The sequence below is a fragment of the Temnothorax curvispinosus genome, unplaced genomic scaffold, assembly GCF_003070985.1.
Source record: "Temnothorax curvispinosus isolate PA1 unplaced genomic scaffold, ASM307098v1 QBEX01013987.1, whole genome shotgun sequence".
Classification (NCBI taxonomy): Eukaryota; Metazoa; Arthropoda; class Insecta; order Hymenoptera; family Formicidae; genus Temnothorax; species Temnothorax curvispinosus.
Genome location: NW_020223767.1, coordinates 1 through 18,146, shown reverse-complemented (window position 1 = coordinate 18,146; position 18,146 = coordinate 1). Strand labels below are relative to the sequence as shown.

The following is an 18,146-nucleotide window of genomic DNA, read 5'->3' as shown; positions in this document are numbered from 1 at the left end:
TAATAGGCTTGTTCGCGTTGCTTGCACTTTTTGCACTCAGCATCTTCGCTTTCTCTCTCTCCAACGGCCGAATATATATTTATCTCATTTCAAGTGCAAAAATGTTTGGGGATTTCAAGCAACGCGAACAAGCCTATTATCGACATCGAGGAAGTTCGCCAGTCACTGCAGGATCCCCTTAAAGGTGGAAGCACATAAAATTGCAGGAGCCATGACCAGAATGCAGAAGCCATATGCGCATGCGCTGTGGTATCTGTTAGAGCTCTTTAGATACCATAGCGCATGCGCATATGGCTTCTGCATTCTGCTCAAGGCTCCTGCAATTTTATGTGTTTCCACCGTAGGGTTGGTTTATAATAGCCGTAACCGTTGATTTAAGCCGTAATCTTTAAGAAATTGACCAATCACAGTCGATTATTCTTCTCACATTCAACTGTGATTGGTCAATTTCTTAAAGATTACGGCTTAAATCAACGGTTACGGCTATTATAAATCAACCCTTAAGGTGGAATTTGTAGAGCTCTACAGATACCACAGCGCATGCGCATATAGCTTCTGCTTTCTGCTTTATGGCTCCTGCAATTTTATGTGCTTCCACGTTTAAGCTTTTCTTTCTACATTACGCTCACAGTTCATGCTGCCTCACCACTCGAATGGAAATAGATCTTGAGGTGCTATTCCGAACGCCTAGTTAACTAAAATGCTATAGTTACGTCACGTACATACACTATAGCATTTTAGTTAACTAATAGCGTTTTCGATTGCGACTCAAACCGACTCGGGTTAGGGATCCTCTAGAGAGGGATCGGACTAACCGTCGCCATTTGTTTCAAAACCGGAAGTGGTATATTCAGCGGCAAAACTCAAACGTGTTTCAATGCAAATGTGTATATTTTATATAATTAGACATGACAGACGCGCGCTACGCGCGTGTTATTTAGCTTTAATTATACAATTCCTATTACATTATACTATTAACGAATTAATACACAAACTGTCAAAATAAGTAATGATAGATGTTTACAAAATAAGTGCAATAAAAAAGCAATCAGCATCGCGGAAAAATGTCAACAATGAAACTTTACATGACTTTTTTATGAGTGAATTATTCTTATACAATGAGAAAAATAAAATATTTCATATTTAAATACCGAAAATGTTGTACAGTAATTCTTACAGTTATAGTTTATTTACAAATAATAAAATATAAACAAATTTTTTTAGTGATAATTGGTGCGCAAGAGTTCCTTTCGTAAAAAATATTTATTGATTCGTAAAAAATATATATTGATGACAAAAAACAGATGTAACTTAAAAGAATAAATATATAAATGCAAAAATGTTCAAAAATGTGTATATGAAGTGTTTGAAAATTGCTGAATCGTGTAAAATTAATTTGTGTATAATAAATGTATAAAAAAATCTTGTAAAACTTGATCAGTCACATTTTCGATTTATATTTTAATCTTGGTGTCGAGATCGGAGGATAATCCAGCGGTGTCTTGATCCAAGTACCGTGTCCTTGCGTTTCATGTGATGCCGATTCGACGCAAACTGCTATAGGTACATGCTGGCGGGCACCAGACGGAATCTTCTGTGATATTCGGGTCGTAACGCCTCGTCGGAACGGAAGGTCTCGGTCGCGTATTTCCAGAAATGCGTGGAAAATGGCAGGCAGCTTTCTAAATCGTACACCACCGTTCTTTCGTCAGGCGCGTAGATGAGAATAGCCTAATAGTCCTACAGAAATAGAGCAACGTTTCACGTGAAATAATCATAGACGAGGCAAGGGCACCGTAAAGTTCCTTAACTAATTATCGTTTCACTGGCGTACTAACCTACACGACTAACTTGTCCTCGTCCTTCTCCGATCGTTGACGCCAAAGGAGAACGCTGCGTCGTAGGTTGACGAATGACGACGACGACGACGCGCGACGACGACGATGACGATAACGATGACGACGACGACGGCGACGACGACAGGGTATACCGTGACGACGCGGTTTTCTGTTTCCTGCGACTGCCTTTCTCCGCTCGCGCGAGCCACGCTCTCTCTCCGTCCGTTCGTCTTCTTCTTCTTTTAGTTTATGGCGCACGTTTTTCCTTTCTCCGGATAGCATCGGCCATCCGTCCGTTCGTCCTGTAACTCTGCTTTACTCGCTCTCCTCTCCTCGTTTCGTTGCGATTTACGGTCACGCGCACGCGTGTGTGTATGGCTCTATCTCTCTTACTCGCTCGCTCTTTTTCTCTCTGTTTCCGGTTTTGAAACAAATGGTCGCCGACCAATAGAAAACGATACCCGCTTAGTCCGATCCCTCTCTGGAGGATCCCTAAAGGTGGAAGCACATAAAAATGCAGGAGCCATAAGCAGAATGCAGAAGCCATATGCGCATGCGCTATGGTATCTGTTAGAGCTCTACGAATACCATAGCGCATGCGCATATGGCTTCTGCTTTCTGCTCATGGCTCCTGCAATTTTATGTGCTTCCACCTTAACTCGGGTCAGTCGGGTCGCATCATGTATACAGGACTCTAGCATTGACGTGGAATACATACATATCTATGTATGTATTCCACGTCGACCACGTCCATTGATGCGACCCGAGTCGGGAGTCGGGTCGAGTAGTAAATCGAAAATGCCATAAGGCTGCGTTCGGAATAGCACCTGTATTCAATAGTGACACAAGCTTCATTTGACACTCAATTTTCATTCAACAAGAAATTGGCCGTATCGTCCACTGACAAGAGGCGGGTGCCATTAAACAAAAAAGAAGAAGGCCTTTATGGCTGCGGTTGACTTGATGCTACATATGTGTCAGTATCGTCAGTATGTACACATAAATATACGTAATTTATTTTATTTTACGTCGATACAAAATAAAATAAAAATGGAGAAAAAGAACGAGTTTTTATTTACAAATATAGTGATTGAATAAAACGAAATGGATATAATAAAGGAACATTTGCTGGTACCAACAAAGTATATGATACTGACAGATGAGAGAATTTGCTTGACAGTTCACAGAAATTGGCTTTCCCGGTTTTTAACAGTTGGCTCGTTTACTTTTATTAGTCACGATCGTTTGTCCAATGATGAAATTGCAGCGCAGCCGACTATCGATGAATTGGGTGGCGATTGGCTGAGAATTTATGCAAAAGTATTTTCAACATTTTTCGCATGTTTCATATGAAATAATATATATCGAGACACGAGGTAAAATTTTGTTATCATTAGGTATATGTAAAACAACACAGGAATGCAATTCCTTTACCGAGAGGAAGGCCTATCAGTAGCACAAGGAACCAAGAAGAGTTAATGTTTTCGCAATTGTTGCATTATGTGGCAGAAACTAATTATCGAAATCTATGGAAAGAAACATATAAGAAATATTACAGTATGTGTTCAACGTACCATTAAAAATTTTTAAACTTAGATTTCCAGCTTTTTGTTACTATCCAGTAAACAAACTCTGTAGTATGGTGATAGATTGGCTGTGGATTTATTCAGATATTTCAGTAATAGATTCAGTATCATTTATCTACATTAACTCATGGTTTTGCTGGCAGAGCTTGCTGATATAATCTGACAGTAGATTGTTGGTAGAAATTGAACAGAATTGTCACTTCATAAATATTTAAATGCTCAGTTTTTATAGTCAATCTATCATTATATTCTGTTAGCAGATCTGTTATATTTCTGCTAGCATTTTATCTACAAAATTTATTTTTAATTTTTAATATTCTTAATAGATTTGGTTATTCCGTATAGATATTTTTCTTTATATTAGTCAATCATTTCTTGTAAAATATGTACAGATCCCTGGAATTTTGTTGAACAAAAGGAACAATCTAATATCACTGCTAATGTAAGCGACGTTACCATCATGCATGAAATACTGAATAGAATGTATGGCTGTACTTTGGTACAAGTACAGCACGGTATGGTCTTATCAGTATCAAATGGTATATTATCTGAAACACATTGCAATCTCGTACCAATTCATTTTGCCATAGAAACATCATCCGCATTTATAATGTTCTATGAGCAGATTGCAAATTATTCTCTTCGTGAGTGAGTATACACAAACTATATTTATTTGTATATTTTCAACATATAACAATATTTGCAAGATATTTTTATATTCTATTACTTATAGACATTAATTTTAGGTGCGTAATGTACAGTCCCGCTGCTCTTAGTACGAGTCATGGAAAACCATTGTTTGTAGTTTATCAGTTATTGAGATTATCCAGAGACTTGCACGATCGTGGTCTTGCGTTAGGAGAAATTACGCTTAGTGACATATTGGTTACAGACAATTTTACTATTCAGGTATATCTTGCATAGCAGAATTAAATATTTTAGCACAATTAATATTTAGTATTTAATAAGACAAAAGAGTATAATGAGTATATAATAAGAATTCAATAAGATTGAAAGAAAAAATATCTTGTTTGTTAATTTTGTTCCTAGGTATTACCTAAATTAAACGATAATATTTATCTGAAACCTGATAGCGAGTGTACAGGTACTACTCAAAAAAGTAAAGAGAAAAATTTGAGTGACAATGTTCATGATAAAAAAAATGGTGGACTTTGTTCACACAACACTGATTTTGGTTTAAATGAAAATATTGAAAAATTATGCGAGATGTGGATGTATAATTGTATCAGCAACTTTGATTATTTAACTGCGATCAATAATTTGGCTGGTAGGAGATACGGTAATCCCAGCTGTCATCATGTTATGCCTTGGGTAACGGATTTTACATCGAGAAATGGTGGAAACTGGAGAGATCTGACAAAGTCCAAATTTCGATTAAACAAGGGAGACAGACAGTTGGATCTTACGTTTGACTCGCAATCAACCGAGGTATATAAATTGTGTGAATGTAAGAGACTTGTTTCGTGTTAAATATAAAAGCAACGTTAATTCGTAGGTTGGACACCATGTATCTGACGTTTTGTCAGAGATTACCTATTATGTATATCTTTCACGCCGATATAATAAATCTGTGCTCTGTAAACATGTACGACCTTTATGGGTGCCTGGAGAATATCCAGCTTCAATTCAAAGATTACACGATTGGAGTCCTGATGAATGTATACCGCAGTTTTTTATCGATCCTAGTGTTTTTAAGGTAAAATAATTTAAATTATTTACGTACAGTTGAGAGAGAGAGAGAGAAAAACAAATTCTTGAAATAGGTTATCTCATGTACCTTCATTTATAACCTTAACTCTCATAAAATCGAGACATACAGGGTGCGTTCACGGAGCGCGCTGTTAGCGCTGTTGCGTCGTTCCTAAATATCTATATCGCTTATTAGATGTAAAACAAGTAGAGCGATGCAATAGCGTTAATAGCACGCTCCGCAAACACACGTAGACTAAGGGTCATGATCGAATCCGGAACCCGCCGATTAGAGCCAACTGCCATATGGAACCATGCATTACCGCTATAATATAAATTAATATTTAACAATAAAATATAGATTAGATATTTTTAGATTAAATGTCTTGTTTACAGTCTATTCACGAGGACTTGCCAGATTTAGAAATTCCAGCATGGGCAACGTCTCCAGAGGATTTTATTGAAAAACATAGGGAAACATTGGAGAGCTTTTATGTTTCGGAAAGATTACATCACTGGATAGACTTGACCTTCGGCTACAAGTACGAACGTAGTCCAATGAGTTATTTATTATTTATTCGAACTTTTCTGATATTATATTCATTATATGATAGATTATCAGGTTCAGCTGCTATAAAGTCGAAAAACGTTTGTCTACAATTAGTTGATAATCATACTGATTTAACTAATTCTGGTGTTGTACAACTTTTCACACAACCACATCCACAAAAAATAACTCCATCTCCCTATTGGGGTAAAGTACCACCACGTCTTCGGCCGATATCTTCAACTAATAGAAGTAGTAAGTTTTGACAGAGATTTCAAATTGTCAGAAATTTTGAGGATATTCTTGTATTGTAATAATTGTCAAATTATTATGATTATAGAAAGTGATCAACTCGCGAGTAGAATTAGTGACGATGAGGGCCACAGTTCTGGTGTTGAAGAAGAGGAATTATCTGCGACAGTAACGAACGCATCAAGATCGTCGCCTCTCATATTGAGTCGTTTATTGAGTCGTTCCAGAGGTTCTTTGCTTTCAGAGGATAACGTTAAATCAGATAAGCCCGTTAATCAGCCTATTATTCTTCCGAAGGATTTCAATCCCGTTGCAGCAATCGTACAAGTAGAAACTACACATGCCTTCATGCATAAAGTCAACCATCAAGTTTATAAACCTGCAATAGGATCACATGATTTTTCCACAAATTACAAGCAAATTGTAGCCAGTGGACGTATTAAAGAGCAACAAATACTCGGTTGTCTGATAGTGGAAATATTTCTAGCCGGAAAATTCCGCGCAACCTGGAACGTTGAAAAAGTATTATTTGCACAAAGATTCGCGACGTGTCTGAATATCTTAAAGACATCGGCAGATAATTTGCCGAAATGTATAAGAAACGTTGTGTCTTTATTGCTACAAATTGATATTATGCCAAAGAGTTATAATGTAGGTAACGTAGAGATGAATGATATTTCAATGGTAATTTTAATATTTCATATTATGCAGGATGTTTCATATTAGATAAAGATTTAATTGACTAATAAAACTAAGAAAAATAAACCAGAAAAATCATACTGTAAAATAGCTAATATTTCAGAGAATTTGGCTTAACGACAACTGCAGAATTCGAAAATTCATAAAAAAAAATGTCAGCATTTTTTTTCTACACATGCTTCAGCATACCTTCTTATACAGGTGATCGATTAACCTTCTCTCAGGTTAATCGATCACCCCAAAAACTTTTTTATTTGTAATTCTAGAAAGAAATGCTTCGGACGAAAGTTGTTTGGTTTGAAAGGGGACATATGATTCCAATGTCAGACGTATCATACATGTCGTCATTTTCAAGAAATTTTAAAAGAGACTAATTTCTTAGAATGGAACTTGATTTTTTCTTTGAATAAAAGTTATAGATCTTGTCGAGACGTTTTCAAAACACTATAATAAAGCTCTCTTTCGTTAAGGTGATGCTGGAGCTGTCTGTATAACCGACAAAATTACCATTTTCTATGCTATCGACCTATATCTGTTTTTGTATAGACAAGGATAGCACCTACATTGCACGCACACATACGCACGAATCGTCATACATACTATACTTTTATATTAGACTTCTAATCTAGATTTGGAGGGTCCATTGATGTTTTTCTTGTTGTGCAATTCAGGGAAACTCGTTTTCACGTTCGTATCAATGGTATATCTTTTATATGAAGCACATCTTTTGGGATGAGCTGACAGCGATCGCTATAACTTGAGACGCCATATTAGGATAAAAGTAGGTAAGGAAATCTGTAATTCGTAATTTTTTCTTGTTTTCTATATCAAATCGGAGTTTCCCTGAATTATTGATGTATGTACTGCAATTATGGAGAAGCATTTTTAATTTCGTCAAATTAATACGACGCTACATGAGTAGAAAGAAAATGGTAATTTTATCAATAAAACAGACGACTCCAGCATCATCTTAAGAATTTCCTGAGATATTTAAAATTTTATTATATTTTTAGTATAAAATATGAAATATCTCATAGAGTATTCACTTTTCGATGACTTTACCTTCACTTTACTTTTATACGTAGAATAATGAAAGGAATCGATTGTTGTAAAAATATATTTTATATATATATAGAAAGTTATTTAAAAAAATTTGATTGCATTTTATAGACGCATTCAATTTTGCAAAATTGCAAATGTAAAAATTATTATTCATTTCCTTTCATTATTCTACGTATACAAGTATGAAGGTGAAGTTATAGAAAAGTGAATATACTTCACAAGATATTTCATATCTTAGATTAAAAATATTATAACAAAATTTTAAATATCTTGGGAAATTCTTAATGAAAGAGGGCTTTATTATAGTGTTTTGAAAACGTCTCGACGAGATCTACAACTTTTATTTCAAGAAAAAAATCAAGTTTTATTTAAAAAATTATTCTTTAAAATTTCTTGAAAATGACATGTATGACACGACTCATATTGAAATCATATATATGTCCCCCTTCAAATCAAACAATTTTCGTCTGAAACTTTTTTTTCTAGAATCACAACTAAAAAAGTTTTTGGGGGTGATCGATTAACATCGGACACCCTCTATACAAACATATATGCGTTTAAAAATTTTTGGAATTTCTTCTACATTAATCAAAAATCATTTTCGGTGCATTGTCTGACAATAAGTTTGTTGACGCTCTCCGATATATCTGAGATATTAATGATTTTATAATTGTATAAAGAATATATTTTATAAAAAGCTCGATATTTTGAAAATTAATTTACGGGTCTAACAATAAGACATTTATTAAGACTTTCTTTATTTGTTTTTATAAGGTCTAGTCAGTTAAGTCTTTCTATAATTCTGAAAGATCTTATATTTTATCGAGATACACATTGCAGAATTTATTATAAGTATAATATGCACGTGATAAATTTTATATTTAGATGAATGAGACCTCTTTTCGTTATTCAACGATAACATACATGGGCCTACCACCGCCATCCGCTCATCAATTTCTTCAACCAATTTTATCTGGCAGTCTGTTCCCATTCTCCAAATATTGCCAATACTTATATAACATTGTTAAAATGTTGCAAGAATACAATGGTTTGGTACGAGAATTAAATTCTATTGTGAAGATCGAGGACGATATTGATTTTTTAATAAAAACGAAGACAAAGTACCTGTGTAAAATTTGTGAGTGCAAAGTAAAAGCAATCGCCAGGGAATTAGAACGGCTTTTACCTTATGTCGGTGGTATGAGAGAAGCCACTTTGCAATTGATAGTACCTCACATAGTACAAATTATGGAAGAACCTTATAGTGCGGTATTGGCAGTATGGCATCTTTTCGATCCCATTGCAAAGTAAGTGCATTTACAATTTTTTTTTCTGAGTAACTATATTATTAGATTCTTTCGATTTTTCTCATTTTCTGTTGCAGAACGTTGGGACCGAAGGATACAGTCGATACATTTCTCTCACCTATTACAAAACTGTACGAGAACGGCTCTATCATGGATACTGCATTGTACGCTGATATAATACCTACGGGAACGCTCGCAAAGTTTCGAACTACTCGATTATATCACCGAATGTTCCTGCTGAAGTTAATAGTTAGGCTAGGGCTACGAAGATTTTTAGACAATTTCATAAATCCTTTGGTGGAAGCGGTGGGAGGATACAAAGATTATGTACAGGGCTCGATTGACACGTGCACTCATAGAACTGTGAATTTGAAGTAAGAAAAAAAGTGATAATTAAGAAGGTTCTACAGGTACTCTTTAGTCAGTTGAGAGATGAAGAGAAAATCTTCAAATTCATCGATTCTAAGTATTCATAAAATATTTTCGTGAATTTTGATGACCTTAGAGCTTATATCATACCCATATTAGTCGAAGCGAGGAATAATTAAAAATATCATTTACACGCTCGTAAGTGCTCCTTGACTCTGGCGGCTTATACATGGAAGAAAGTGTGGTAACGTCGCGAACTTGACAGTTCTGCTCACATGACCGTGGTTATTTCACAATTTCACAATTCTAGAGCGAGTACTTCTCCGTAAGCGCTCGTAAACGTTAGGTGCTTAAGTTTGAGGTGCTGTCATACTGTGGTGCTGTACTGGCTGTACACTTTGTGCGGGTGCAGTCGCTGCGACATTGCCAAATCTCCCTTGTTATTCGAAGCACGCTACGTGAACTGTGATATGGCCTGTTTCAATAGCCAATATCACAAAATTTTACGCGATAACCCTTGTTTTTCTCGATATTTCTGAAAAGCTTAGATTAAGATCTATAAGAGCTCCGTTTTTGGAATCTGGTAGGTCGTCTTTATATAATTAGTATCTCGTTTCCTGTCTCCAAGAGCCCCTCGGCCATATGTAGCTCATGTTAAAAACTGTGATTTCAAAATTCATTTTTGCAAATTTTTACACGATAACCGATGCTAAAATTTTTCGAGCACTTTTCTTGCATCTCAATTTATACGTCCATGAAGTTTTTTTCAATTTTTAGATACATCCATTATTTGTAGAACCTCCTTAATTTATTAATTGTATTTTATTATGATTTTAATGTAGTTTCACATATCATATTACTCCATATTGCTTATAAATTTCTATGAAGGAGCTGCGACTTAAGTGGACCTTGCAGTGAGGGAGAAGGTATTTTATCTCCATTAGATGAAGATTCATTTGCAGACACCGAACACAATGTCGCTGTATTTTCTGTACCAACGATCAACGATCACATGTCTAATGTAACAACAGAGAACAATGTCGAAGGTGATTGGCTAAATAAGTCGTTAATGATTTAATAAGTAGGGAAGACTGGGGCTATTCGTGACATATTTTTGTTTCGAATTTTTTTTCTCGTTTCGTATAAATGTTTAAAAAATGTTTATTAGTGCGATGTAATCGTTCATCTCTCTAGTTTAAAAAAAAAAAGGTTTTTCTCTCACGAGTCTCGAAATATATCAAGAAATGTATCGCTGTGTCATGTGTCACGAATTACCCCGGCCCCGGGGTAATTCGTGACAGGCCATGGAGTAATGCATAACACTTTCTCTGATTGAACAAACTATATGGATTTTTTTCGTTTTTGCAATTTTTATCTACTTTATACTTTGAAAAAGCCTTTGTCAGAATTTACATATTATATGTATAAAAAATTATGAGGAAAAAAGTAACGCCTGTTCCATTAATCGCCCTCATCGCTCACATTCGATTACGGGGAACCACTTCTCGAAGGCGTCCATGGCCCCTGTTACTGGTTCTTCCTTTGAACGCTTATTTGTGGTTTTTTTGGTTGCCCCGATTGCTCGTGTCACAAAATGCCCCGGGGTGGTTTTTCCTCATTCATGATCCGTGACTTATAGATAAGAAAGAATACCATAAAATCTACTCATGCATTATGCTTAGTGAAGTCGAGTGACTGAATATAACTTACCGTTTCGGATCTCTTATTATTTTATTCGGCGAGAAAACATTTTCGGGATTTGAAAATTTTTACTTTGAGCACTTGAAATCAGACTTTTTGTCACTGAGAGAGAAAAATGATTGACACGCAAATGCCATTCCGTTGGTACCTAGAGGACACTAAAGAGACATCTGTGATTGATATTACAGGTTTCTAACAGCAAGCATTTTAAAGTTAGGCCCGCGACAAAATTTTAGCAGTGTCACGAATAGTCCCGGTCTCCCTTATCTCTGAGAAAAATTATCTGATAATTTTTATTGGACGTATTACAGAAGTATTTGCCATGGAGACGGAGAATAATTCGTGGATTTCATTAAATAATACCGCGCCATACGATATCGACTTACATATAGATCTCAACTTGAATGCCTGCGATGATTTGAATGACGATGGAAACAAAAATTCGCCGGGTAGCTCCGTTAAATCGCCAACGATTCCGATACCTAAACAATCAAATATCAGTGGAGCTAAATTGGTAACCGAGTTTAATAGTATCGGTTGCAACGTTGGCAGTAAAACTTCCAGCGAAGATTTTACTTATGTTAATCCATACGCCACGAATATCCATTCCGATAGTAATCTCTCAGAAAATATGTGCAATATAGATATTAAGGAAGACAATCCTGCTATGCTTTCTGCGGATCTTGATAACAAAAGCGATGTAATCAAATCAAGCGATGAAGATGTACGTCAGCTGGATCATATTTACCGAAAATCCGTTCTAAGTGAATGCACAATTTCCGAGATGAGCGCGGAATCTGTTATCTGGCTGTCTCATAGACTTGGCCCAGTACTCACAGCACGATACTTATCGCGAAATCTTCTGAGAATGCTGACGTTATGTTACGCTGGGAAAGAAAATTTAATGCCAACCGATGACAATAATTTTATGCGTGTGGAGGGTGTTGCATGGAAGAAGCCGATACTAGCCGGTGATCAAAATGCTATTAAAGTCTTAGAGTGTCTCACAGCTATTGCAGGTACGTACGAAAATATGCGAATCATTTTAATTGCGTCAGTAAAAACAGTTTATGAACTATTTTTCCAGGATTATATGGAGAACAAATTATATTGCTGCAATATTTCGCACATATAGTTGAGCTATTAGCATTGTGCAAGAGAAAGCTTACGCAAAATTTGGAAGGAGGCCTAATTTCTTGTCTGGCTCTATTAAATCACATCACAACATATCTCAATGATTCTACGTTAATGGATGTGCTTCATGTAATGTTTATCATATAATTAATAACTATACATTTTAATAATATAATGAAAAAAATAGCTCTTATTTGTCCATATTTGAATGTAGGAGCCGATTGTTAAATCTATCCTGCATCCCACAGTACGCATACTGTCAACCGCGAGATTTACATTTCCAAATGGAACGCTTGCACGCATTGCCTTAGCTGAAAAATGCTTGGAAGCGATGTTCACTCTTAGCTTACGGCTCGGCAGCGTGATCACGAAAAATCATTTAGCAGTACCAATTCAACGCTTCTTTCTGGCCTTTGACAAAGCTTTCAGTAAAAATTTAGATGGTGGAGTCCTGTTGAATAATTTTGGGCAAAAAGCAGGCACAACCTGCGAGCATTTTGTACGGTAATAATACGGAGACGAGTACTTCAATTTGATTATACATTGTGCGTTAATGAAATGCAGAGATATATGCAGAAATATTCTTATCGTTTTTACTATTTCACAGGATGAAAGCTGCGAATGAAGAATCTGTTAATAATGAAACTTATGCGTGGAACAAACTTGACGCAGACATTGCAGATTCGTATTCTCCTCCGGTTGTAGAAAATAGCGACGTGTCAGACTTGCAAAGAAATAAAGTAAGATCTAATAGTTTGATTTTTTTTAACGTGAACGCAAATGTGTATATGTACTAAATTTTACTTACAGGCATTTGAAGAACTACGGGCAGTATTCAATACTGAGTTTGCTCATAAATCATACATGCTTTTTTATAGATGTGTCGATATTGAAATGATGGAACATATACTTAAAAATCACGAGCATATAAAAGAGCTTTGTCACGATTACGAGCAGGGGATAAAAGCAATCTCCGTAAATAACGGTAGATGTCCCACAAAATATATTACTTAGTTATTAGTCGTTATAAATAATACGCAAATAATATGTTCATCCTTGTGTCTCATTGTTAAAGATAACGTGGATAAGTACAATACTTCCGTGGATTGTGATGTAGCAGAGAATGTAGAATCGGTTGATAAAGGTGTTTGCAGCTTTGGGAATATATCTGTGATAGGAAATAGATTCGAGATACAGAAAGATGACGCGAGATTTCAATCGGCGACGGAGATTGTTGCCAGTCGCGAAACTTGTCCGTCATCCGTTGGTAGACAACTACGCGGTAATTGGCTAGCCTATTGGGAGCACGAGATAGGGAGACCGGAGAAGGATACGATATTTAATATAAAACAGATAAAACTTCAGACTTTCAACGGACATACAAATAGTGTGAGATGTCTTTATGTGTTAGACAATGAGAACAGTTTTATGAGTGGTGGCAGAGACAAAACTGTGAAATTATGGAGTTTACGAAGCCAGGTAAGATATATTCCATTCAATTTGACAAAATGTCCATTGTATAACATCCAGAATTATGATTTTACTGATATAATGGAATTAGGGTGATGGAACTACAGTCTCATCGTGTCAATACACATATACTGGACACAAGAAATCTATTCTTTCACTTACATTCTTGGAATCTTTGAGATACGCAGTGACATGCGATGGCGTGATTCATTGTTGGGATCCTTTTATGGGCTCGCTTCTGGGATGTCCGGAAAGTAGTCGTCCTGTGAACACTTTAGCCTCGAGTCCTTCTCCGTCCACGACTCTTCTTGTAGGAACAACGGACATTACCCTTAGAGTTATTGATTGTAGAACATTCCAGTATGTCAATGAAATGAAAGTAAGCATGAAATATGTATGTCGATATTGCGTGAAATTATAATTACTAATATTCGTATAAAATTTAACGTATTAAATCATATGATAAGGTTTCTATGAATCCGACTGGTTTAATAAGATGTATCACAGTATCGCCCAGTGGTAACTGGGTCGCTTTAGGTCAAGCATCAGGCTTCTTGACGATACTCGATACTCGCACTGGTCTAATTATTGCGTCTTGGAAGGGACATGAATGTGAGGTAAAGACTTAATGACTTTTATCGACTTTTAGACTTGATATAAGAATTCACCGTTTCATTATTGATTTTTAATGTCACAGATACTGCAATTAGAAGCGATAAACGAAACTACTATAGTTAGTTCTTCGTTGGACCAAACTATAGCCGTGTGGAGTGCAATAGATGGAAAACTTAAATTTCATATGAAGTAAGAAAAACCTGTAATGTTATTTGAAATTAGACATACAAAATATAATTTACATAAATTATCCTTCATTAATTTTTAGAGGCGCAACAGAGCCTGTTCATTGCATGGCAATGCACGAACAGGTATTAGTGATAGGAACAACAGCAAATCGAATTGGTGTCTATACCGCTATAGAAATGACTGCTTCATTAAGTTCATCGAAATTGAGATCTGACGCTTTTAAAGGCATTCTTACTGCCATGGCTGTCCTTCCTCTCAATCGATTATTATTATTAGGCGCTGACAATGGTGGAATAACACTACTATGTTAAGAACGCTTCAGACGCTATTTACAGAGCAGCGCAAAATGACTGGACATTATTAAATATAATAATGGGAAAGAATAGAAAAGTATATCTAATTTAACGGAAAGCGCGAAAAATCTATTAAAATAAATTTCATTTTTATAGAATATATTCAAGAGAAAGATCTCTTATATATGGATAATGTCTGTCCTTGTCGCTATTACTTTTAGAGCAAGTTTAGTAGGCATTTTGTGTACTCCAACATCCGCTAAGATCTCTGTCGATGCATTTTTGTCATTATTATTTAGCGCTTCTTCAAGCAATATTACTGAACCCGTCAAGACATTTAAAAGTATACATGCTTCCTTGATTCTGGAACATCAAAATAACTGAATCATGGCATCTGTTTTAACTACTAAGTGAATATAGCTTTAATAATTTTAGAGACTTACAAAGGAAAGTACGATTCTGGTTTGTCAATGTACAAACCAAATAATGGAAATAAGTTCCTCAAAATATCGTATTGTAATTGTTCGGCACCGCCGCTATTGAAATGATTTACAAGTACAACTTCTTCGAAGAGAAACTGCGAAAAGAAGGATTTGAGAAGAAGACACAAATTACTATAGGTGAATAGCAATCTATTTCCTTTGATTTTTATTTTGCATACTTGATCAAATTGAGCGGCTAAATTCTTCCAAGCTTGATTAAACAACGGCAATGCAAGAACACTGTGCAATGTATGAAGACGCGTAGCTAGTTCTTGGAACATGGGACAACCACTCGGTGTTACTGATAATGAAGCAACTTCTTTTGAAGACTGCATCGCAAACCATCTTGGAATAATAAAAAGCACTTTTTAAATGTAATGTGAATGAAATAATAATCGTAATAGTGAACGGTGAGTAAAAGTTCTTACTTATCCGTCCTGTAAGCTCTACTTTTTGCCTTTACATCTAAAGCAACTGAATCGCTGATTTCATTTATCAGTTGCTTCTCTAATCGTCGTAAGAGAACTACAGCTTCGTCAAATACAGTTCCCTCTATTTCTCCGGTGTTCTCGTTAACGTCGCTGCCTCTGTCAATAGCATTTTCCACAGCTTCGAATTGCTTCTTGAAGAAATGCAGCTGCAAGAAGTGCTACACACAAATGTAAGATCGTGATAAGTAATGTCATTTTTTTTTGTGTGATTGTAGGTGAAGATATACATACAACAGTCACGCCCCATTCTTCCAAAACGGTTGCGACATAATGTAATGTATTGAGAATATATGGCATAAGCGACGTTAATGGATCTTCATAATTTTCATGTAGCAATTGTAACAATCGTACTCGCCAATCGTCAACCAATTCTAATTGCAAGTCGAGAAACTGTAATCTTCAACAATATCAATATAAACAATCGTCAGTACTATCGTCTCTTATTTACAACGATCTCGTATGATTTACCTATGTCCAGGCTGTGGCAAATGTTTATATCTATCAGAAATCGTGGTGAGCAGTGTGAGAAAGGCATCTGCGCATTCAGTGACTTTCATGTCATCTATATCAGGACCCGTCAGTCTTTCCCACGCTGTATTCGAACTTAATATTGCATCCATTTTTTCAGTCGCGTCTAAACAGCACAAATATATATAATACATATACACACACACACACACACACACACACACACACATAATTTGAGTGCACGATTGCGTGCACAAAGTACGAAATTGCTTCTTCATGCACTCACATTTCTTCTCCATATTTATCCATTTTACAAAAATATGGGCTTGCGTAAGAACGAAAATGGTAGCTGGCTGAGATTGCGGATATAACAGAGTCTCTCGTAGTTCTCTTTCAAATCCTAAAGCTTCGTCTACCAAATGCGCAAATAGAGTGTCATCATACTGCACTAAGGGCAATTCGGAATGAAGTTTCTCAACGGCTAACTGAACTAGAGCGCGCATAAATTCAGCCTATTAATACACTGTAATTAGTGCCCAGAAATATGATTGTAATAATCAATATCAGAATACAATTAATTATATCACACCTTAATATCTAAGTGTCCAAAACCTACAGAATCCGCTACAGGTTGAATGTTCTTTTGTACCCACTGAACATGGTCTTTGATCCATGTTAAAATCTGTGTAAAGAACCATTCTGGCTTATCTTGACGGTTTGTCAATTTAGCTCCTGTGAAATGATAAATGAATCTTTGTCGGAGAGGACGTACTAAAAGGGCGATTGGCAAACTAACTGGTGCAAAGTCTGTTAACAGCACAGATGTTACTACAGGTTTTATCATTTCTTCTCTAAGTACATTAAGGACAATACAGATAATCTCACCAATTCACTTTTCAATGAAATCTAAAACAATTAAATTGTGTATTACAAGGATACGGTAACTGCAGATGAAAGAGATATTCAATGAGTATCTTAAATCTTGTCATTGTCTCTAGCAAAGGTACGTTCAATAAAGTAGCATTGGTTCCACAAAAAGGCCATTTCAACGTCTTCAATAAATCATTGTACTCCCTGTAAATATTACATGTTGGGAAAGTATATAGTAACTAAGAAATTAGGATATATGTGAAAGATAGAAAACATACTTTGATAATTTTTCCTTGATTAGATTATGCCAAAAGTGTAAGGTCTCATGGACATAACTGACTAGGTGATGACACACAGATGTTTGCAATTGGCAACTGATGTTTGTCAAGCTCGTATATAGAATTATTACAGACTGATCATCACCAGATAACAAAAATGTCTCTATCTCATCACTGAATAAAAATGTTATAACTATTTAATATATATATATATATATATATATATATAGTAAATCATAAAACACTCTACGGATGTAATATTCTTTGACAGTTTATTACCTAATATTTTCTATATATCTTATAAAGAATAAATAGGATAACGATTTGTCAAGCTGCCCTATCTTGTCAATAACTTCTTGTAGCTCTAAATTTTTGTCGTTTTCACTAAACGTCTCCTCAATCATCTTACTCAGATCTAAACAAGTTTTTTGTAACTGCTTGACTTCACAACTGACACATTCTACATTCTCAACTACTGCTTTTACCTTGGAAGGAGCAGTGGTTGATGCCATTGACAGCTGTTGACAAAAAGTGATTGTATATAACGTTTTGTCACATTAGAGGTGCATACATTCGTGGAGCGTACTATTAGAGCTATGCATCATTCCATCTTTATCATTCATTAGATGTAAAATAAGGATAGAATGAGTAACAGCGCTAATAGCACACGCTCCGCGAACGTACTTTATATGTTATGCTACTTTGTAGATGAATACTGACTGATTTTTCAATCTCATCCTTCTCCGCTTTGAGACGCTCTTGGAAATCATAAATTCCTTCAAGAT

The 18,146-nt window shown here is 35.7% G+C and overlaps 2 protein-coding genes across 12 annotated transcripts; one reads left to right on the top strand and one right to left on the bottom strand.

Moving 5' to 3' along the window:
- Positions 1–2,528: 2,528 nt before the first annotated feature.
- LOC112464161 (WD repeat-containing protein 81-like) lies at positions 2,529–16,175 on the top strand. 11 transcript variants are annotated; one of them, XR_003041887.1, is made up of 24 exons: positions 2,529–3,158; positions 3,236–3,395; positions 3,817–4,072; positions 4,171–4,333; positions 4,475–4,873; positions 4,941–5,141; positions 5,531–5,676; positions 5,749–5,936; positions 6,022–6,617; positions 8,580–9,001; positions 9,079–9,375; positions 10,259–10,416; positions 11,383–12,090; positions 12,159–12,334; positions 12,420–12,709; positions 12,813–12,945; positions 13,016–13,190; positions 13,281–13,684; positions 13,767–14,054; positions 14,143–14,292; positions 14,373–14,479; positions 14,559–14,869; positions 15,208–15,392; positions 15,961–16,175. XR_003041887.1 is itself a non-coding variant. In XM_025031002.1 (22 exons), the coding sequence occupies exons 1-22, from the start codon at positions 2,943–2,945 to the stop codon at positions 14,788–14,790; spliced, it is 5,865 nt and encodes a 1,954-aa protein (XP_024886770.1). In that variant the 5' UTR covers positions 2,529–2,942; the 3' UTR covers positions 14,791–14,932. The 11 variants fall into 11 exon arrangements, 1 of the variants encoding a protein (XP_024886770.1); XR_003041891.1 differs by lacking the exon at positions 15,961–16,175 and having other exon boundaries at positions 2,529–2,814; positions 3,074–3,158; positions 15,208–15,662; XR_003041888.1 differs by lacking the exon at positions 15,961–16,175 and having other exon boundaries at positions 2,529–2,814; positions 3,019–3,158; positions 15,208–15,662.
- Positions 14,469–18,141, bottom strand: LOC112464160 (RAD50-interacting protein 1-like; the record flags this gene model as incomplete). Its single annotated transcript, XM_025031001.1, has 12 exons — positions 14,469–15,135; positions 15,216–15,349; positions 15,434–15,599; positions 15,683–15,903; positions 15,977–16,142; positions 16,214–16,379; positions 16,500–16,725; positions 16,803–17,064; positions 17,153–17,287; positions 17,362–17,535; positions 17,641–17,879; positions 18,082–18,141. Coding segments are annotated over 12 exons (2,133 nt in total), but the record flags the coding sequence as incomplete, so codon positions are not given.
- Positions 18,142–18,146: the final 5 nt, after the last annotated feature.